The sequence below is a fragment of the Haliotis asinina genome, chromosome 13 (genome assembly GCF_037392515.1).
Source record: "Haliotis asinina isolate JCU_RB_2024 chromosome 13, JCU_Hal_asi_v2, whole genome shotgun sequence".
NCBI classification, from domain to species: domain Eukaryota; kingdom Metazoa; phylum Mollusca; class Gastropoda; order Lepetellida; family Haliotidae; genus Haliotis; species Haliotis asinina.
In genome coordinates this window covers 53,425,616-53,449,883 of record NC_090292.1, presented here as the reverse complement: position 1 = coordinate 53,449,883, position 24,268 = coordinate 53,425,616, and the positions used below count along the sequence as shown (strand labels likewise).

Genomic DNA, 24,268 nt, shown 5'->3' with positions numbered 1-24,268 from the left:
GTGAACACCGGCTCAAGAGATCAGCCCCAACATTCTCACTTCCTTTGATTGCACGAATTAGAAATCTGTAGGGTTGCAAAGTCAGGGCCCACCTCATCACTCGTCCATTGGTCATTTTTGCCTTGGTCATCCATATTAAGGGCTGATGGTCAGTCTCCAAAATAAATTCTCTCCCATACAGATATCTTTCTAACTTCTGTATTGCCCACACAATAGCCAAACACTCTTTTTCTATTGTAGAATACGCTCTCTCACGATCTACTAACTTCCGACTCACAAACAATATTGGAAATCGCTCACCTTCCTGTTGTTGTAGCAGTACAGCTCCGATTCCAACGTCAGAAGCGTCTGTTCTTACCAAGAATGGTTTCTTCAAGTCGGGTAGTTTCAAGATAGGAAAACTTGACATATGGGTTCTTAACGTAGTGAAAGCTAATTCCTGGCTTTCTGTCCATATTACCTTGTTTGGCTTTCCTTTCTTTGTGAGATCAGTTAGCGGAACTGCTATGGCTGCATAGTTTGGGATAAATTTCCGGTAGTACCCGGTCAGTCCCAACAACGCTCTCACTTGTTTCTTGGTTTGAGGTCGCTCCACATTTAGGATCTTTTCTACATTCTTACCTTCTGGTCGAATTAGACCACTACCCACCTTGTGCCCTAAAAAGTCCAGATGTTTATATCCCACTTTTACCTTTGAAGGTCGAGCTGTAAGATGGAATTGTCTTAACCTCGTAAATATTGCTCTCAGACTTACCATGTGGTGTGACCAGTTCTCAGTTCCTTCTATGATGTCGTCTATGAAGTTGTCTGTATTTGGTATGTTGTGCAATACTTGTCTCATCAGTCGGGAAAATACTGCAGGTGCATTAACTACTCCAAATGGCATCACCTTCCATTGGTATAATCCATCAGGAGTTATAAATGCTGTCAGTTCTTTGCTACTCTCTTCCATTGGAATCTGCCAATATGCTTTGCTTACATCAATTTTGGTAAGATATTTACAGTTCCGTAACCGTGCAAAGATGGAATCAGCTAATGGAATTGGTTCGGCATCAAATACGGTCACCTGATTCAGTTTGCGAAAATCGGTACAAAATCTGTAAGTCGAGTCAGGCTTCTTCACAAGTACAATGGGGGATGCATATGGTGACTGAGAAGGTTCTATCACCCCCATGTCTAACATTAGCTGTATCTCCTTAGCTACAACATCTCTCATATGATGAGGAAGTGGATAGGGCTTGGATCGTATAGGCTCATTACATGTCAGCTTGATCTTATATTCCATACAATCTACCTTCCCTGGTAAATCACTCAGTACATCTTTGAATTCACTTATGAGCTCCTTCACCTCATTTTGTTGCTCCTCTGTCAAATCTTCAGAAATGTCTACATCCTGATACGTTTCCTTAGAAACTAAAGAAGGTGAAGCTATGTCTAACATACTCACCTCTTCAGCCTTGACATCCACCAGACCAGCACTGACATGCACAAGTTGAGCTATGCTGACGTCACATACAGCTGTGTCCTTGACCTCCTCTCTCTTAATGTACCTTTTCAGTAGATTGGCATGATAGGTTTTAATCTTGTTACCAACCTGTATTCTGTAATTGCCAATGCCAAAGGTATCCAGTATTTCATATGGCCCTTTCCACTGCAGCAACAGTTTGTTTGAATCAGTGGGCAACAGAATTAATACTTTATCACCAACCTTCATTTTTCTTGGCTTGGACTTCACATCAAAGAACTTTTTGTATTTACATGCTTTCTTTTGAAGTTCTTGCTGTGCTACGTGAATAGTCTCCTCAAGACGGTTTTGAAGATCTAGCACATACTCATATGTGGTTCTTACCTCTGGATTTGGTATATCTCTTGTCCAGATTTCCCTCAGAATCTGTACTGGTCCTCTCACAGTGCGTCCATATAAGAGTTCAAATGGGGCAAAACCCAAACTCTCTTGAGGTACCTCTCGGTAAGCAAATAACAAAGCAGGTACATACCTGTCCCAGTCATTTGGTCGTTCTGCACACATCCGTTTCAGCATCGTCTTCAGGGTTCCATTGAACTTCTCTACTAGGCCATTGCACATTGGATGATAAGGGGAAGTAGTAAGCTGATGTATGGACAATAGTCTACTTACCTCCTTCATCACGCCTGACGTGAACTGGGCTCCCATGTCTGTTAATATCTCCTTGGGGATACCAACCCTACTGAATATCTCGAACAGAGCTTCGGCAACATATTCTGTCTCTACTCTGGGTAAAGCTACTGCTTCTGGGTATCGTGTTGCATAATCAACCACCGTCAGTATATACCTATTACCCTTGTCTGTGACAGGATACAATGGACCAATCAAATCAACAGCTACCCTCTCAAATGGCACTTCAATTAATGGCATTTGTCCCAGTGGTATTTTCCTTACCTTTCCCTTCGGCATGGTACGTTGACAAATATCACAAGACTGAACATGTCTTCTGACATCACCAATTACTCCTGGCCAATAAAACTGTGAGATTACCCTATCTAGAGTCTTCTTGATTCCAAGATGTCCACCCATCAGTGCTTCATGACATACCTTCATTACCTGTGTGCGCAATCCAACCGGTACTACTGCCTGTACAACTTGTTTACCATTGTCCATTTTATTGGAAGTATGCTTCCTATACAGCATATCATTCTCCACAAAGTAAGAGGAAGTACTATGTCGGTTCTCCCTAATCTTACCTTCTTCCACTAATTTTCTTATTTTGTTCAGACTTGAATCCTGATGTTGTAGGGATACGAACTCACCTCGACTCAGTCTCAACCCAACAGGTTCCAATGTCTTCAAGGGTTCCATGCCTACTTGGCGTACTCTTCTCTGGCTCCTTGTCTCTACAGCACCTACTGTTTTAATGTCCTGCTTATCCCACATCAAGTCTGGATCTCCTGGCTCTCTAACTCCGGGAATATTGCCTAATATTAAGTCACAGATTGGTGTGTCCATACATGCTGCTCTCACCATACCCGTGTAAAAGGGCGTATTTACAGTAATCCATGCTACCGGAAGTGTCAAGATCCTGCTATCTGCTAATTTACAAGATTGTGTTTCTGAAGTCAAACATGCATCTTTTACCATTGACCTCCTCACTATTACACCGTTACATCCCGTGTCTCTAAGCACATCTACTGGAGTGTCGTTTACCTTTCCCTGATAAAATGGCATGCGGTGATCTTTGGTAAGCACACTCCCTGAGGCTACATCTGCGTTAGTAACCTCCTCTGAAGTTGCTGCATCACCATCTAGAACTTCATGTATGCAGGGCTCTACTTTTGTGTTATCTGGATGTATTAGAGACATGTTTGTGTTGTCTTCACTCACCTGGATACTTGCCACTTTAAACTTGGGTTTCTTGCACTGTGCTGCCAAATGCCCAGTTTGATTGCAGTTGTAACATGTCCTTTCCTTAATAGGAACAAATTGTTTGGAACAAGTACCATGTTTACCTGATGCGCTACCCTCGACTATTTTCCCTTTGGAAACCTGCTTGTCAGTTTGACCTGGAATAACTGGTCTATTGTATCTTCCATGACTCGTACCTCTAGCTTCTATAAATTGCTCTGCTAGTCTAGCCATTTCCATCGCGTCTTTTGGCTTTCTCTCTCTCAAGAATATACCCAGATCCCTTCCAGTCACATTCAAAATCTGTTCACGCAGCAGCAAATCTCTCACACCTTCGAACGTCTTTTGTGTACCACTTAGTTCAATCCATCTGTTGAAATAGTTCTCAATTCTAACTACAAATTGTGTGAAAATCTCACCTGTTTCAGTTTTAGCAGTCCTAAATTTCTGATGGAATCCATCCTCAGTCATTTCATAGCGTTTAAGTAATGCAGTTTTAACTGCATTGTAATTTTCAGCCTCAAAGGCATTTAACCGGGAGTATACTTCTAAAGCCTTACCTTTCAGCAGAGTACACAGGTAAGCTGCCCAATGGGACGGGTCCCAGCCTTGCGCTGTAGCTACACGTTCAAACCTTTGCAGATATGCATCAATATTGTCATTGTGGTCGTCAAATGGAGGCATTTTAGGCATCTTGGGAATGGCTGCCGATCTATTCTCTCCTACCTGCCCTTCTTGATTTCCTGCCGCACTCTTTTCTAACTTGGCTAGTTCTATTCTTTCATTTGACTGTATTTTACACTTTTCTTTCTCCAATTCTAATCTTTCTCTCTCTCGTTCCCATTCTAACCTTTCTTTCTCCTTTCTTTCCTCCAGTTCTAACTTTTTAATCTCCCGCTCCCTAGCTCTTTCCTCCCGTTCGAGCCTGTCCTTTTCTTTCTCATTCTCCAACTCCATTTGCTCTTTCACAAACACTCTCAAATCATCTTTCTCATACCCTAAACTCTGACCCAGTTTGATAAGTTTGTCAATGTCCATAATTGTCTGTATGAGGGCAAAGCAGGGTACACAAAAAGTCAAACTGTCTGGAATAAATAGGGATCCTACCAAGAATAAAACCGGAGGTGATTTCCCATATATCCCAATGTTCAAAATGTTCACGACGAACCAATGGCCTTAACTGACCAATAACCACAATACACCCTCCACCCTTGAATTCCAAATCATACACTCAAGGACGCAGAAGTGGTGCCGTATGTTCTAACCCTTCTTTATGGACACAAAGATTCTGCAGCGATATACAATCAACAACGCTACATCAAATGCGCTACAGAACACAACTAGGGTTCCCTTTGATAGTGACACATAATCTAATTATCCCACCGCTGCCACCAAAATGTCACATACCAAAGTAACCACAACAGAAGAATAGTTTGTTTTGCAAAACTTTATTCCTCCCCTTAAGATATAAGTAACCCCAATACCTATACTAAACTAATTCTACAGGTGCAAATACAACTAACTAATCTAATTACCTAACCTAGCTACATATACAGTTCTGTCTACCACTTAAATTGCTAAAGTTCTAATAATACTACTACTACTACTAACTACACTAAAATCCTAATACCCTCACTAATATAGATAATGATTACATATAATCCCAATCAGAAACTAAACAATTGAACTAAATAACAATAAAGGAATTTGCCACTCAGAGAGAACACTTTCTCTTTACAATGTAATCAGAATGTCAGTGCACTTTGGTTCCACTTGGTGACGTCATGGTATTTGTGTGGTATCCCTCACACCCAGGCGATGGTTTCCCTCACGGAGTTTAAGGGGCCTGTGTAATGGTTGATGGCTGTGCCATCCACATCTCACATTACTAGGAGATACATGCTCCTTGTACAACAGGGAAGACTCTTGTCTGTCTCCTTACAGGCGGAGATAATACCCCTCTCCTTACTTTAAGGATAACCGGCCAGTTCCGGGACACTACAATACAATATAAGTAACTACAGTTACTCAGTAAGACATGTGTCAATGTCTTATACTTTATGCATGTACTTTACTCCGATTTACATATTTGAAAGTGGAACAGTTTTTGTGGAACGATAACATTCAAATTTTGAATGGCTTTGTGGCTATATAGTGTTACAATATGCACATATATCTAGAAATACTACATCAGTAAAACAATTTCTTGCTACATCTACTCAATCAATAAATACAAAAGTAATAATGATAATAAAAACTTACGCCAGCCAGCGTGAGATGCAATCCCATACAAAAGTTGAACCCATACAGGTGAACACAGTGGTGATTCTGGCTGACTGTGCAGATTACTACCCTTCCTCACTATTTATATTGACCTCCCATACCCAAGCTACTCAACACCTCTCTATTGTTTACAAATTAACACCCCAGCTCTCTGGCCATACCTGGTCACGCTTCCCTGAACATAACCCTGTTCCCATAGTATTACCGAACATAATCTAACAACAACTCCCAACAATATATAACACACTCTAACAATACCATACTACATCTATTTACAGTACCATAAACTAATTATATAAACGAAATCATCTGTGATCTTGACAATGGGAAAGCTTTTAGTTGAAAAATATAATGACATATAATTTACTGGAGGCCGCATGGACCTGCATTTTTTTATCTGCTGGCTTTATACAATAACGAGGCAGGCGATTATTTCGAGCGCTGCTCCCCATAAATAGACTCTAGCGACACCTGCCTTGAGTGCATGTATGTATGTAAGACACGGACTCGATATGAAAAGAAGTAACTATTTGATATTTGACTGACTTCAGATGCAGGAAATTGAAAACGCCTTCAGAAGTCTCAGTAAACGCTTATGTCTCTAAGCAGATAAAGTTTGCATGTATACTTAGCTCTTCAAGCTGTAGAACGAGGCAGTCTATCACAACTCTTTGTATGCAACCAGGTAGTAGTGAATTGTTTCTGAGGCGAGTTCATCTCTGCGACAGCAACGACGAATTTTAAAATGTTTGTTTACTACAGGACAAGTAGAGCATTGTGTCTACCTGTAGTTTCATTGTCCCATGCATTTTGCCAAGAGACATTTATAGACGATGAAATGACAAACCATTAATCTCTTGGAATGAGCTTAACTGAGTGACAATCTGGCTGTGGTCTGTTGTCTGTTGCAAGCCATCTTTGCAAGTGTGTCAGCTACTTCGTTCCCACCTACACCAACGTGCGCAGGAATCCAAACAATATCACAGCTGATACGGAGTTTAGAACAGTATCCAGATACAAGGTGTCGTATATATTGTCACTGCGTGGACACCTGATTGACTTGCTTGCATAGCTAACAACGAATCGTGTTCATTATCTTTAACCGATTCTAAAGCTTGAAGTATGACTGGTAACTCTGCTGCAAACACAGACAGACGATCAGTCAGTCTCAATCTTTTGGACAAACCAAGATCGGGAATATGAAAGGTTCCTTCAATATGATCAGTTCTGGGATCCTTTGAAGCCTTTGAGTACAACTGCTACATTTGGTGTCTGTACATTTATGCGTATACTTACGAGTACTTCTCATGTAAATTGTTCACGTGCAACCACGTTGACATAGAGAAAAACAGAGCGAGTAAGTGAGTTTAGTTTTACGCCGCACTCAGCATTATTCCAGTTATACGGCGGTGGTCTGTTAATAGTCGAATCAGGACCAGACAGTCCAGTGACCAACAGCATGAGCATCGATCTGCGCACTTAGGAACCGATGACAGGTGCAAACAAGTCAGGGAACCTCACCACCCGATCCCGTTAGTTGCCTCTTACATCACACATAGTCGCCTTTTATGTAAAGCACGGGTTGCTGAAGACCTATTCTACCCTGGACCTTCACGGGTTCGAAAAACAGATGTAGAGGTTGGAAGAAAAGGTATGGTTACTGACTCCGGTCAAAGGGCACAAAGATGACAAAACTCGGTATCTGTATGTTAAGATGCGTGTAGGCAGAAGAATACCTTTGAAGTAAACTCATTGAGTCATGGACAAACGGCATTTGCGTTCTGTCACGAACAATATGTGATGACCCTGTGGTCAAGCACAACACACCGGGACGTGTCTGGACAATGGACATTCATCAGGTAGGTACATCAGACGAACATGTCACGTGATCTTGCGGGGGAATCTATCTAAACAGTCCACGACCAGAGACTGGAGCAGAAATAGTTCAGAAATAACAGAAGCAGGAACGAAAGTGGATATATTTCAATTGCTGCCATATTCGACACATTTTAAAGGGGGGAAGGTGAAAAAAGCTCTTGAATAAAATATTAAATAGAAAATATTAGTATCCGATGCCATTTCCTATGTGACTTGTACCATTTGTTTCTGGGTTACTTCGGGTAAACAATTTTGTAGACTTTGCATGTTTTTATGACGCGTACAACGGTGGGGCAGGATACAGCTCATGTCTGTTTCACAGTGGTTAATGAACATATTTCTGTCACCGTAGACAATTACCCGATTCTGTGGATCAGACTAGATTTGTTTACAAACAACATCATACAGATTTCTGCTCATGGTATAATAACAATTACACAATCGAGATTTCTTGTAAATGTGGAAAGGGTCCTGTCGATCGTATTAAAATAATTTAATCAAGCATAAAGTGAAACTACTCAATGTACTACTAGCCATATTCTAATTGATATTAAGTGTTTAATAGGCATATGCACAGTAATATTTCCTTGTGCCCCAGTCAGAGGGAAACGAGTCAGCAGGAAGTATGATGTGATTGTGTGCCAGACAGGTGCTGGATGATTATTCGCATCCCTGCCTCCTCCAACCCACACCCCAACCCCCCACATATCTCCCCCATCCATATATATTTCCTTGTGTATGTTAATGAGTTGTCCGCTGTTTACCGGTCCGTGTCAGCGTCAGTCAGCAGCATGATCGTCTTGGATTTCATGTGGATAGCATGTTTGTTAATGGCAGTTGAAGGTAGAATATTACTTTGGCATATCTCATCTCTTTAGTCCGTATATGTATGTATGTATGTATGTATGTATGTATGTATGTATGTATGTATGTATGTATGTGTGTGTGTGTGTGTGTGTGTGTGTGTGTGTGTGTGTGTGTGTGTGTGTGTGTGTGTGTGTGTGTGTGTGTGTGTGTGTGTGTGTGTGGGTGCGTGTGTGGGTGCGTGCGTGCGTGCGTGCGTGCGTGCGTGTGTGTATGTATGTATGCCAGTTAAGTGTTTTCATGTTAGTGACAACTTGCCTGTCTTAAGATTTGATATTTTTGCGAGCAATATTATTTCTTTTAAACAAGACTGTGTATGAATTTGTGTTGTTACCTGTTGGATATAGCCCTTTTTGTGTTGAAGGTTTCATAACAGATCTATGTGTTGATGAAATCCGGCTTATTATAAAATTGGCTTGATTTTATGCCACGATATTGTACCATGCTGTTGTAAGGCTGGTTGCCCATACATTCACAGAACACTGAGCCCAAGCTTACTAATCCTTGTTTCCACTCATGACTTGCACCAGGCAGGGTAACATCAAATATCGTCTTTGTAACGTTTCGTATTTATGATTTGACAAGGGTTCAGGATCTGTTATTGTGTGTGCAGCTTCTCTGTTTCTGTGTAGGCATTGATTTTTCCAATGGATTTCGGGTATTTTCCAAATAGGACGTACGGAATGGAAATAACACTGAAATTTCTTTGTTAGTTCCAGTTTTAATCGTGGCCAGACGCGTTGTCTAAAGTTGGTGTATATTCTGTTGAACATATATAATAGGCGTAATACTTACACATACTACTTTTATATAAAAATATAAGTATATATACTACAGTATTCATCAGTATTCAATGTTCAGGCATAGTCATATTTACACAGAACAGGTAAGCATCTTCATTCACGTGAAGTGAGTATTTTTTTCTGTTTTTCTTTCAATACTCCAGCAATATTCGCCAGATATTGGCTTATCACAATTTACCCATGTAAGGACTCGAACTCGGATCTTCGGCATAACGAGCGGACACTTCTCTCGCAAGGCTACCCTACAGTATTTTCTCATTAAAGATCATATTCTGAGTCCATTAAATGTTTTCAGTATTGCTACAACAGCATCTTACACTTCAGGTGGTCCATGTCTGGGCAACCAGCACTGCTCTGACTGCGACAACACGACGGGACATTGCCTCACTACGTGTGACACGGGGTACTTTGATCTGAAATGTTACTCCGAGTGCGACGGTCATTGTATAGGCAACCTGTGTAATCAATCTGCTGACGGCAGTGGACGCTGCAGCAAGGGTTGTGAGCCAGGATATCAAGGTCAGAGATGCAACATACCATGCGACAGTCCAGGAGCTGGTTGTACAGCATGTCCTGATGGTTGTGATGGAGGATATTGTCAGCTGAACTCATCCTGTGTGTCTGGATGTGTAGACTCCCATTATGGCAGAGATTGTGATTCAGGTTGGTATTTCCTTGAAACAAGCCTAACACCATCGCTCTTCCCACGACGTTACTATTTACTCCTGGGACCAACTTTCTGATCCGGAAACGGGAAATAGAACGGGGAAAACCCAATCACAGATTGTGTGACGATAATTTGGAATGATTAATTGTATTTTATTGGCTGTTCAGAATTTAACCTTTCGACTGTCAAGCCGTACAAGGGGACTTTGGTGGTCTGTCATACAATACACGTTGACCTGACCACAATAATGTCTTCAACCTTGTTCTCTGTCAGGTGATGCAGTCGGACTACCTTTGGGACTGTCCATGGGGCTGTTCAGTTTAATGATTGTCGTGATTGTGTACTGCATATATGGGCAACGCGTGAGACAACACAAGTAAGTCAGCAATTATGAGTGACTGATTGATTCAGCTTCTGAATTAGAGGCTGCATGGTTGAGTGTCTGAATTAGAGGCTGCATGGTTGAGTGTCTGAATTAGAGGCTGCATGGTTGAGTGTCTGAATTAGTGGCTGCATGGTTGAGTGTCTGAATTAGTGGCTGCATGGTTGAGTGTCTGAATTAGTGGCTGCATGGTTGAGTGTCTGAATTAGAGGCTGCATGGTTGAGTGTCTGAAATAGAGGCTGCATGGTTGAGTGTCTGAATTAGAGGCTGCATGGTTGAGTGTCTGAATTAGTGGCTGCATGGTTGAGTGTCTGAATTAGAGGCTGCATGGTTGAGTGTCTGAATTAGAGGCTGCATGGTTGAGTGTCTGAATTAGAGGCTGCATGGTTGAGTGTCTGAATTAGTGGCTGCATGGTTGAGTGTCTGAATTAGTGGCTGCATGGTTGAGTGTCTGAATTAGTGGCTGCATGGTTGAGTGTCTGAATTAGAGGCTGCATGGTTGAGTGTCTGAAATAGAGGCTGCATGGTTGAGTGTCTGAATTAGAGGCTGCATGGTTGAGTGTCTGAAATAGTGGCTGCATGGTTGAGTGTCTGAATTAGAGGCTGCATGGTTGAGTGTCTGAATTAATGGCTGTATGGTTGAGTGTCTGAATTAGTGGCTGCATGGTTGAGTGTCTGAATTAGAGGCTGCATGGTTGAGTGTCTGAATTAGTGGCTGCATGGTTGAGTGTCTGAATTAGTGGCTGCATGGTTGAGTGTCTGAATTAGAGGCTGCATGGTTGAGTGTCTGAATTAGTGGCTGCATGATTGAGTGTCTGAATTAGTGGCTGCATTGTTGAGTGTCTGAATTAGTGGCTGCATGGTTGAGTGTCTGAATTAGTGGCTGCATGGTTGAGTGTCTGAATTCGAGGCTGCATTTTTGAGTGTCTGAATTAGTGGCTGCATGGTTGAGTGTCTGAATTAGTGGCTGCATGGTTGAGTGTCTGAAATAGTGGCTGCATGGTTGAGTGTCTGAATTAGTGGCTGCATGGTTGAGTGTCTGAATTAGTGGCTGTATTGTTGAGTGTCTGAATTAGAGGCTGCATTGTTGAGTGTCTGAATTAGTGGCTGCATGGTTGAGTGTCTGAATTAGTGGCTGCATGGTTGAGTGTCTGAATTAGAGGCTGCATGGTTGAGTGTCTGAATTAGAGGCTGCATGGTTTAATGTGTCTGAATTAGAGGCTGCATGGTTGAGTGTCTGAATTAGAGGCTGCATGGTTGAGTGTCTGAATTAGAGGCTGCATGGTTGAGTGTCTGAATTAGAGGCTGCATGGTTGAGTGTCTGAATTAGTGCCTGCATGGTTGAGTGTCTGAATTAGAGGCTGCATGGTTGAGTGTCTGAATTAGTGGCTGCATGGTTGAGTGTCTGAATTAGAGGCTGCATGGTTGAGTGTCTGAATTAGAGGCTGCATGGTTGAGTGTCTGAATTAGTGGCTGCATGGTTGAGTGTCTGAATTAGAGGCTGCATGGTTGAGTGTCTGAATTAGTGGCTGCATGGTTGAGTGTCTGAATTAGTGGCTGCCTTGTTGAGTGTCTGAATTAGTGGCTGCATGGTGAGTGTCTGAATTAGAGGCCGCATGGTTGAGTGTCTGAATTAGTGGCTGCATGGTTGAGTGTCTGAATTAGAGGCTGCATGGTTGAGTGTCTGAATTAGTGGCTGCATGGTTGAGTGTCTGAATTAGTGGCTGCATGGTTGAGTGTCTGAATTAGAGGCTGCATTGTTGAGTGTCTGAATTAGTGGCTGCATGGTGAGTGTCTGAATTAGAGGCCGCATGGTTGAGTGTCTGAATTAGAGGCTGCATGGTTGAGTGTCTGAATTAGAGGCTGCATGGTTGAGTGTCTGAATTAGTGGCTGCATGGTTGAGTGTCTGAATTAGTGGCTGCATGGTTGAGTGTCTGAATTAGAGGCTGCATGGTTGAGTGGGAATTAGAGGCTGCATGGTTGAGTGTCTGAATTAGAGGCTGCATGGTTGAGTGTCTGAATTAGAGGCTGCATGGTTGAGTGTCTGAATTAGAGGCTGCATGGTTGAGTGTCTGAATTAGTGGCTGCATGGTTGAGTGTCTGAATTAGTGGCTGCATGGTTGAGTGTCTGAATTAGAGGCTGCATGGTTGAGTGTCTGAATTAGTGGCTGCATGGTTGAGTGTCTGAATTAGAGGCTGCATTGTTGAGTGTCTGAATTGGAGGCTGCATGGTTGAGTGTCTGAATTAGTGGCTGCATGGTTGAGTGTTTGAATGATCGTTTGTATGGCTGAATGTTGGAATGTTTGGTTGCACGATTGAGTATGTGAATGAGTGCATGCATGCCTGAGTGGCTGAATGAGTGAATCTTTTTGTCAGAGTGAGTGAATTTAGTTTTACGCCGCACTCAGCAATAGTCCAGCTATACGGCGGAGGTCTGTAAATAGTCGAGTCTGGACCAGACAATCCAGTAATCAGTAACATGAGCATCGATCTGCACAATTGGGAACCGATGACATGTGTCAACCAGGTCAGCTAGTCTGACCTCCCGATCCCGTTAGTCGCCTCTTACGACAAACACAGTCTCTTTTTATGGGTTGCTGGAGGCCTATTCTACCCCGGGACCTTCGCAGGCCGAATGAATGGATGCACAGTTGAGTGGTGAATGATTGTTGCATGACTGTTTGCCTGAGTGAGAGGTTGTATTGTAGATTGGTTGAAAAAGAGGATGCATGATTGAGTGGTTGAATGAGTGGTTCCGTGAGTGGTTGTGGGAATGAGTGAACGAGCCGTGTCTGCCATGACATGCTTGTCTTAAAAACTTACAGGTAGGGATGTGGTCAGACTTTGTTTCGAAATCAAAACATTCCTAACAGCTCGAGCTCCTTCATAAGGCACCCTACTAGCATTACAGAGCGTTGTGATATAGTAAAAACTGTCATTTCTTCATAGAACAAAACATTTATATAAACCTTTGTCGTTTCGAGCTTTTTGTATTGCTCAGCGGGGCTGTTGTCAAGACGAAGGCTTAGTTTTGACTATCTTCAATGTGCGATAAATTTTGTTGTTGTTTGAATATTGAAGAAAACGGTGTAAAACACAAGGCACTTGTTATCTTCAGTCTGCTCTACTGCACAGATTGGTCATTTCAGTCAGTATAGTGTTGCTTTTCATATGATAGGGCGAGACCTGGAATGAATTTTAATGGTAGACGTCTTGATTACCAGTGCACGTCTCTACGTTACTTCTGTTCTATATGCCTTAGTACTTCTACGTTTTGGGTCCTGACCCAATGATCAGTGTATCTTCACTGCAATATATCGTTACACTACAGTCAGCAAAGGGACGCTCCAAACAGCCTGGTTCTGTTTCTTACATGGGTGCAGTGTGTGAAGTGTGAAATCTATTTCTGACGTCAGCTGCCATGATATGGCTTGAATATTTGCTAATAACTGCCTAAAACCATATTATATCAGTGTGAAGGAGGAGGTGTTGCATAGCTCTGTATAACAATAACCAGGGTTCCAAAAATTCCATCGCCCGAGGCCCGGGGCAAGTCAGTTTTCATTTCGGGTAATCAAATAGTGGTGTCTTAGGCTGAAAGAAAGTTCCTGGGGCACATTTTCTTCAAAAGTGACGAGGGCGGTAGGATTTTTTGCTTTTAATTTTTGATAGTAAAATATGTGACGCAGGAGGAACACATTTTTCTTCCTTTTACGAACACAGCTTGGAAAGTTTAGCACGTGTTAATGAATTGTAGATTCGGTCTCTCGCATTCTTACAAACACTAGTTCTTATAGTGGACAAATTGATGATTGGGACGCGGCCATATGAAAACTATTTTTTTAACTGACAAATTTTCGCTTTTATTTATTTAGCCTTACTTGTCCTTGGGCTACTAATATGGATAATTTCTGCTTACGGTTTCAAACCGAAAATAAACTTGCATTTCATTTCATATCGGCTCACAAGATAGCTATTCAACTTCACAGTTATAATAGAGTTGAATTATCTTTCTTTGCTATTTATCACTTCTCAATATATAGTCAACTAAAACATTGACATCACGTACCAAGAAATTGAACACTTGATAACAAAAGAAAGCAAGCATATATGTTACCAGATGTTCCCGGATAATTCTACACAGGGCAAGCATTGCCATGTGGTAATGGTGCCTCTTTATCGTGAAGATTGTTTCATTTCTCGTTTCGCAGTTGATCATTCTTTCTAACAAACCGGATGTTATCAAATATGTCATTGTATTTATCAAAACCTAAACTTAACTGTGATGTGTTGACTATGGGTCCTATGTTACAGTTATCAATTTTCATTGTTCCTACTTCCCCAGAGTCCCCAAGACAGAGAACCCTGTATGTCCCAGGGCTGCGGAGGTGGACGATGTCTCTGTACAAGAACTGGAGTGGTATACTGACATACAACTGACGGATATGACCACGATTTCTGAATCACCTGGGACCTACACGGTTGGGGTTGAAGATGCTGGAGTGGAGGATCACATTTACGACGTTGCAGATGGAGGCAAGCGTCAGTGTGTTGCTGTTGGCGACATATACACCAAATTGTCACATACTCAGTGAACACAAACTTCTGAATGGTCTCACTCTGCCCAGTGACCTATTGGTGTCTTTCAATTGTGTCTTGCCAGTGAGGAAGTGTCTGCGTGTGAGAAATCAGTTTGATATAAATATCTTAGGCTGAGCCAAGCCCGGATGCAATAATATATAAATAAACATAAAAACGGTAGGGGAACGTCATTGTGTTTATTTATGATTAAACATATTGAGGAGATTTATCGGAGTCAAGCAATGTTGATATGATAATATTGAATGTTTTGAGAGTGCATCACCATCCACAGTTATTTGGAATGTAGTCGTATTTGAAAGATGATTGGTGTATGACATCTAATTAGCATATGTACGATTTTCATTTTAAAACAATCGACTAGAAACAAACACTAAAAAATGTGTGATGCAAGATGAGTGTCAAAATTAATATTCTAAGTGATTTCTCACCCTTCATGAAAACCGTCAAAATAACAAATAGGATCCCATGCACGGGAATGGGGCAACTGTGTTGGGGCACATGCATATCATGCGTTGTGTTTAGGGGTGGTAATAGAGTTAATTGGTGGTGCGTTCATAAGATGTCTGTACTTGAAACGTTTGTCAACGTTTACACTTACTATCCAATTGAAAGTGCAGGTTCCCCTATATATATGTGTGTGTGTGTGTGTGTGTGTGTGTGTGTGTTTGATATTAAACGAGTGTATATATATATATATACAGAGAGAGAGACACAGAGAGAGAGAGAGAGAGAGATTACTATAGATTAAACCTGGGGCCATTTCTGCCTTGATTTTCTGCCTAATGTTTAACATCCAAACAAACCAAACAAAATCGACAAAACCGTCTCCTCATCCATAAGAAACATAATATAATATAAATAAGGGTTAATATCAGTAGTATCACGTTGTCTGGAGTCTAGACCAGACTATCCAGTGACTGTTCATATGGTGCCTCATCGGCGGCAAAAGCCTGTAATCTTTGATGTATATCAATACCAGAATTCAGTCGGATACCATGTATATTATAGTTTGAAGATGTAAAGTTTTTCTGTGTGTTTTGTATTGTTAGGATCACACAGGAGGTTGGTATTAGCAGCTAACATCTTTCTATAATTTTACAAGAAGAGTTGTACTCGAAAGCGTTTGACTCAAGTTATTTATGCATTTGTTATGAATAGATGTCTCTATTAACAGGTGAATATTTCTAGTTGTGACTGCCATGAATCAAGGAGATGTTTGTGTTTATTAATTACCGACCAGTTAGGAGTATCACGAGTGAGTGAGTTTAGTTTTACGCCGCTTTTGGAAATATTCCACCAATGTCACGGCTGGGGACAACAAAAAATGGACTTCATACCACCATCACCCCAGGACTATCACGATCATGTTTTAAAACCATCAATTATTCACAGTTCCTCCTGGGATTCGTAGGGCAACAAGAAAACGATTTTTTAATTTTATTTTTGGAGGAAATAAATGAATGTCAGTTAAGGATTAATGATATAAGATATATGCTCCTCTTCAGGGTAATACGGTCTGATAAACATACGACGTATTTATCTTACCACCGTGTTAAATGTACAAATTATCATTTCATTCTATGTTAAAGGTCGCTACCGACTACATGACATGCAAACAAAAATGGGGTCTGTCTCTCGACTGGATTTTAAACATCATTCAAATATACATGTTACTAACCGTACTGCCATGTTACTAACCGTACTGGTTAAAATAATTGATCCTACACCTTAAATACTAAACTAAAAACAAAACATCAATTTAGATAATCCAACTCCGCTTTCCTCACTTCTCATTTTGTATTTTCAAGGAAATCACATGACCGCTAACATAGACTGTCACATGACAACAACATGCGCCATTGTTTGTTTAGAGATATCCTGTCGGTCCGTGATCAACGTGTCACTGGTAACAACTTAATTATGGTTAATTGTTTGAGTAAAGTTCAGTTGGTAAGTGTGCTGACAATGTGTGTATAGATGCGTAGTTAAACATGTCACTTGATTGCTTTCGTTACTTTTGATCTTTAGCACGTTTATGAGGATGACTTCCGATTGCGCGACTGCAGTTTTCAGTTGCAACAACCAGCTTTGACAGTTCGAGACAAAGGGGTAAATTTGTACTTGCTAGAGCCTTTGGGGACCCTAAAATGAGTTCGACACAAACGGGAATTCGACACATCTAGTTCGACACATCAGGGTAAAAATAATGATAAATATAAGGAAATCGGCAGGGACCGAGATGTCATTTCGACACATCCGAGAATTCGTCTCAACCGAGTTCGAGACAATGGGGTTCGACTGTATTCTGACAAGCATGAAAAAGCTATGAAATTATCAGTTTATATTTAATTTAAGAGCGCAAAATAGCATGTTAAAAAGTGTTTCAATAAAGCAGTGAAAGTTGGTAAAATAAATGTGTATGTGCATATTGAACTCAAAAACAGAAGATCGAAATATTTCGAACTCCCGACACTGCATACATCACATAAATGATGTCATACGATTGTTAGCGATGCAGCTTCACGGCGGAGAGTTTTTGTTGTTTATATTTCTTTTCTTTGTTACACTCAGTGGGTTACGAAATAAAAGTACATTCAAAGTAGGGTACAATATTAATCCGGGCGCAGCAGCTCTAGCTACACTGAGATAAACATTGACAATGGAAGTAACAGCTTATACATTAAACCAATACAAATGGTAATAAAGCTTGGGCTACATATTTAAGCATGTTTTGTAATACATTGAAGTTTTAACATTTTTAATTTATCTTTATGGGTAGCTTTAGAATTATAATATTAATATATATATATTATTATATATAACCTCTACAAAACCCACATACCCAGCAAACATCAAACACCGCACACTTAAACACAAAGCTCCCACCACCCCCTCATCCAACTCCATTACACTCACCCCCCAAAAACTTAACCAAAACTTAAACATACTAATAGAGCTCATCACTACCATAGCCCTCCTACCCAACCCAACAGCCAAAAAAATACATACTGTAGCACGTAAACTCAACTTATATCACAAACCCCTAGCCAGTCTACTCATAACTGTTAAAACCCTTTCATAAACTCATCCCCACTAAGCTGCTCTAGCCAACCTACCTCATCTCGCAAAATTATGTGCCCCATCCATGATCTATTATAAAGTTCTATTCCAAATTACCGCAATCATGGCTCTGATGCAGTGGAATTGTAACAGTCTCCGAGCAAATGGGCATGAGCTTAAGGCACTCATTGCCCAAAACAAAATTGCCCCCGAATTAATCTTTCTTCAGGAAACAAAATTATCCCCCAGAAATGCCTTCAAAATACCAGGCTATTTTTATATTCGGAAAGACCGCCCTCGGCCCGTAAACAACCCCGGTCCTCCTGCAGGAGGACTGGGCATATTCATATCTGATAAATTAAATTTCACAGAATTAGACATACCAGCTATAGACCTTGAAGTCCTGGCTATCAAAACCACTATTAAAAATAAAGAACTCACATTTATAAATGTATACAGACGTCCCTCAGTTAAACTAAATATAACAGATTTAGACACTATCACCAAATTTATCACCCCAAACACCTTTATCCTCGGGGACTTCAATGCTCACCACCCATCATGGGGCACCAAACCTTTCACTTGTAGAAATGGACTCATTCTACCAGACTGGCTAGACAAAAATAACCTCATCACACTAAATGATAATCAGCCAACTAGAATTCCACTATCCCATTTCCAACTCCCGTCCGCTATAGACCTAACAATCACCACCCCAACACTAGCAAAAGCTTGCCTATGGGAGGCACACCAAGACACCTGGGGCAGTGACCATTGCCCCATCAAAATAACAATAAATCACCTACAGACACAGCAACAACCTGACACCACTACACTCGCACCCACAGAACTAAAATACATCAAAAAGCAGACTGGAAAAAATTCCATGCACCAAAACCTATGCACCCAGCTAAACACACAAGACATATACAATCACGATATAGACACCTTTAGCAACAACTACACAACCACTATAATAGATATCACAAACAAATGCATCCCCACTTTTCGGCCCACCCCTGCACTAAAAACAGTCCCCTGGTGGAGCAACGAAATCATTCATGCCAGAAAGGCTAGAAAAAAGGCCCTCAACCAAGCAAAGAGGGACCGTTCAAAAATACATTTGGCTAAAAAACTCAGAAATAATACCAAAAAAGTAATCAGGGCTGCCAAAATAAACCATTGGAGAAAATTTTGTTCATCCCTCAGGCTTGACCCATCAAATTCAGGCAAATTGTGGAATAAATTTAAAGCCATACAGGGAAATTAAAAAAAACTCATTCAACCCCACCTCTCGGACCACCCCACAAACAAAGATAAGGCAAACGCGATGGCAGCCCACTTTTCGGACACAAGCAGCTCCACCAATTACCCACCCACATTCCAACAACAGATTGCAAACCACAACACCTACATCCCCGAACCACCTCACTCACACCTACCTTTTAACAAACCCATAAACATCCATGAACTCAAGGCATCACTTAGACAAAAGAAATCAGCCTCAGCCCCGGATCCAGATCATATCACCTACACAATCATCAACAAACTCCCCCCAACATGCTCTCACTCACCCTTACATTATTTAACAAAATCTGGACCCAAGGAACCCTACCCCACTCCTGGAAAACAGCAAAGGTGGTGCCAATCCTGAAACCAGGGAAACCCGCCAACTCCCCAGACTCATTTCGACCTATTTCACTAACATCACACCTTTGCAAAACGCTGGAAACCATAGTAAACAATAGATTAAAACATCATATCCAAACCCACAATCTCATTAAACAGGACCAGAGCGGCTTCACTCCAAATCGACAAACTTTAGATCATATTTTGTATTTGGAGCATGATGTTAGAATCGCACAAGCACAGAAACAATACACACTGGCCATCTTCATAGACTTTAGTAAAGCATTTGACATGGTTTGGCACAACGGCCTCATTAAAAAACTACAGCAAAATGCCAGACACGGTAATATTCTAAATTCCATTCACCATTTCCTAAAAGATAGACAAATAATAGTCAAAAGTCACAACACCCTCTTGGACCCTTATCCTCTAGAAAATGGTACCCCCCAGGGCAGCTTCCTATCACCAACCCTTTTTAACTTCATGATCAATGACATCTTCCCTCAAAAATGGCCTGAAATTACCACTGCTAAATTCGCAGATGACATCTCCTTTTGGATTTCCTCCACCTCAATAATGCAAGCCACTTCTAAAGCACAACGAATGTTAAATCACCTCCAAAACTGGGCCCATAAGTGGGGGTTCCATATAAATGTCAACAAAACCGTGGGTATTCTCTTCAAAAAACAGCATATGCAAAATTATACACCCAATCTACACCTAAACAACCAAAAAATCAACTTTGAAAAAGAAGCAAAATTCCTAGGAGTAACTTTCGACCAACACCTAACATGGACTCCCCATATTAATAACCTGGTCAACAATTGTCAAAAAGATTTAAATCTAATGAAATGTATTCGAGGCACCACATAGGGAGCCGACAAACAAACACTTATCAACATCTATCATTGTCTTATAATTATCCAGTCGAAACTGGACTACGCCGCCCCGGTCCTGCACTCCCTCTCCCCCACCAACCTCCAGAAACTAATCTCCTTACAATACAAGGCCCTAAAACTAGCCCTAGGGGTCAGGACTGGCACACCACTATCCACATTCCTCTTACTTACAGGCATCTCTTCAATCGGTACACGAATAAACCAAACCGCACTCAATTACTGGGCTGGGGCCCAACACAACCCAATCTACAACACCATAAAAACAAAATTCACCAACATTAAAAAACCCACCCTTAAAACAATAAAAATATTGCTCCTTTCTACTTTCACCTATCCAGTCTGCTGCATGCACAACACCTTAATACAATACAACACTCACCTCCCATAGCAAGCTGCATTCACCACCTCCCCCCACCCAAAACAGATACCACACTACAATACCACATACTAAACACAACCCCTAAACCTGACACCCACACTAAAACAAACATTATCCAAACTCACCTAGACACCCACTATCCCAGCCACACACACATATATACAGACGCATCTATCTCAACAAACAAAACAACAGGAATAGGTATACATGTTCAAACAACCCCACCCCTCACCAGCAACTTCCACCTTACAAACCATATAAACAACACCACAGCAGAACTACTAGCAATCCTTACAGCCCTCCACACTATCCCTACCCTCCCGGCCTCCCACCTCCTCATCATAACTGTCTCCCTCCCAGCCATAAATCAACTTCAAAACAAATTCTCTAAATCCCGCCCTGACCTTATCCACCAAATCACCCAACAAATCAACTATCTTCAGAAACACAACAAATTCATAACACTTCTCTGGATCCCTGCGCACACGCACAATACAGGCAACAACACAGCAGACTTAACAGCCGAACTAGCAACTACCCACCCATCCCCACACATACCTTTTCACACTTCAAAAACAGAAACAAAACAACTCATCAAATCATACACATCTACACTTAATTACAATCATAACATAAACTCAAGCAAGTCCATTTGGGTCAAATCCATCATCACAAAACCCATCACCAAAACACCCACATTCTCAGACACCCCCTACCTAGACACACTTATAACACGACTTATCACCGGCAACACCAACCTAAACTACAATCTATACAGACAAAACAGACACCCAGATGGACTCTGCCCACATTGCAAAACAAAAGAAACAATATCACACATATTCACCGAATGTAAACAACAACACACCAACATCACACAACTACACAACTCAATCCCACCAAAATACCACTACGACACACATCAACTACTCAACCCGGCTAATCCAAAATCCATCTTCAACGCAGTAGCAACCTTCATTCTCAACTCCTCCATAGCACACAAAATGTAAAACCGAAAACCCTTCTCCACAACACCCTTCACCCACGACCGCCATGTTACCTCTCGCCTGTACCGTAAACCACCTAACGGTCCCACACTCTGCCTCACTCAAACTCCTCTACCGTCAATCTGCTTACCCCCTCCCGCAGCCTCCCAAATTCCCAGCTCAGTTTTAACCTTTTTACTCATCCAAATCTCTCCCCCCTCCCCCTTGTTTTAAACTATCTTATTATATACATACAATTTATTTATACCAAAAACAACATTTTTAAACAAATTATTTATGCCAAAAACATTTTAACACACACCACAAAGTGTTGTACACAATCTCACCACCACCCCCCCAACCACTGTACATATACCACCCTAAACTTCTCACCCCACCCCCACCCACCCACCCAAAACCCCCTCATCTATAACTTATCTTATCATATACACCTATTTATATACGCAAAACATTTTAATCCCCCCACACTTCAACATTTTTAGCCAGGCCACCAACCTTATCGCCACAACCATCAACACCATAGGCCCAGGCCTTACCGTCCATCTTACCCCCCCCCCCCCCCCCCCCCCCCATCACTTCTATTTTTTTTTACTTTTACTCCCCTTATCTAACTTTATACAGCTTATTTGTATAACTCAACTTCACCCCTATGCTATACCATCCCCACCCTTATTACCCACCCACCCCCTATCCCCTATATTGCTCCTCCCCCTCCCCCATCCCAACTTTATAACCAACTATCTACTCTCCATACTTTCTAAAACCTATACCAAATAAATATACCCCACCCCACCCCCCCCTTTCTTTATTTCGGCAACCTACCACTACGGTCCTCCAAATTCACTAGGTTTACTCCCTACATTTATCATTTTTTAGGGTAGGTGGTTTAAATTTATTACCACTTTTCATCATTTAATCACCCCCACCTACCCCGTCGGCGACATTGGCTAGGTGTTAGAAGCCGACGTAAAATCCATCCAAACTGAGATCTTCAGTTCGCTCTCGTCGCTATGGCAGGCAAACGTAAAGCTATCACCTTTGACACAAAGCTTCAGATAATCCAGGCTGTAGAATCAGGAGTAAGATCGAAGACAAACATCGCTCTCCACGTGAATCGCTCAAACGTGAATAACGAACAACGGATATAGCGAACTTAATCCCTTGGTCCCTTGGAGTTCGTTATATCCGTGTTCTACTGTATATTAATAATGTAATTAATTATATTTTAGAATATATATGTCGTTTGGCTACAATGATCATATGAGTTAATAAACTATCAGTGCATTAAGAGAAAAGAATGTCATTATTTGTTATTTCAATAGAGTTTCCGAATATTTAATCAACACAGTTGTTAAAACTGTCCCAAAAGGATTTGACGCAGAAGCATTTTATATACACATGGTCAATATTTCCGCCTTCTAACCCACAGAAAGGTCACAAATAGGAGTCGACCAATTTCATTCATAGTAGTTCCTTTTTGGTGTATGCTATTCTATGTAAGAACTTGTATTTGAATTCTAAGAGTTTTGTGTCAGTTATGGCTTTTCTATATCGTGAAAAACTGCACTTCCAGTTTATAAAAGTGTCAAGTTCTCTTTCCCATTTAGTGCAAACATTAGGTAAACTAGTGGGTGAGATGAGTTTATCAAAGAGGTGTCTCGATCCTTTACAGGGATTGTTAATATCATTCCAAGGGCATACAGTTTTGTGTCAGTTATGGATTTTCTATATCGTGAAAAACTGCACTTCCAGTTTATAAAAGTGTCACGTTCTCTTTCCCATTTATTGCAAACATTAGGGAAACTAGTGGGTGAGATGAGTTTATCAAAGAGGAGTCTCGATCCTTTACAGGGATTGTTAATATCATTCCAAGGGCATACAGTTTTACTGTGAGAAAAATCTATATTAAGAATTTGTAGTTTTGTTCTCCATACCTTCGGGATGTTAAGTAAAACGCGATTGTAGTCAAGTATGGTGTCCTGTATATTGAAAAACGTTTTAATGTTTAGAAATGGATTTAATCCATTTTTATAATATAGGTCTTTTACATAAACCATACCTTCGTGAAACCAGTTTTTATTGATGAAGTTTGGGTCGTGAAAGTGATGATTTAACCAATATATTGACCGTTACGAGACTGTATTTTCTGTAAATTGCATTATTGATTAACTTATTATAGGGCCACACTGTTTAGAGTTTTGAGTGATTGTCATTATGGTTTTGAAGTAGCGCTTTAGAGTTATCTCCCTTTGAGTATGTTTTTTAATTAGTTGTACGTACTTCCGGGCGACTACGAGAAAAATCTACGTTCATGGCGATGGCCGTATCGTGCTCGAATGTTCGCTAATCAGTGACTGTGATTATAAAGGCTGATTATCGTGTTGAGGACACGGGGGACACAGATTAACTAGAGTACCTATCTGCCCGCCCTTC

The 24,268-nt window shown here is 41.1% G+C and overlaps 1 protein-coding gene across 1 annotated transcript; it reads left to right on the top strand.

Moving 5' to 3' along the window:
• Window positions 1-8,196: 8,196 nt before the first annotated feature.
• On the top strand, window positions 8,197-15,015 carry LOC137259696 (uncharacterized). The gene is made up of 4 exons (XM_067797289.1): window positions 8,197-8,383; window positions 9,532-9,870; window positions 10,148-10,250; window positions 14,605-15,015. Exons 1-4 carry the CDS (start codon window positions 8,197-8,199, stop codon window positions 14,852-14,854), a joined length of 879 nt encoding a protein of 292 aa, XP_067653390.1. The 3' UTR covers window positions 14,855-15,015.
• The last annotated feature ends 9,253 nt before the right edge of the window (window positions 15,016-24,268 follow it).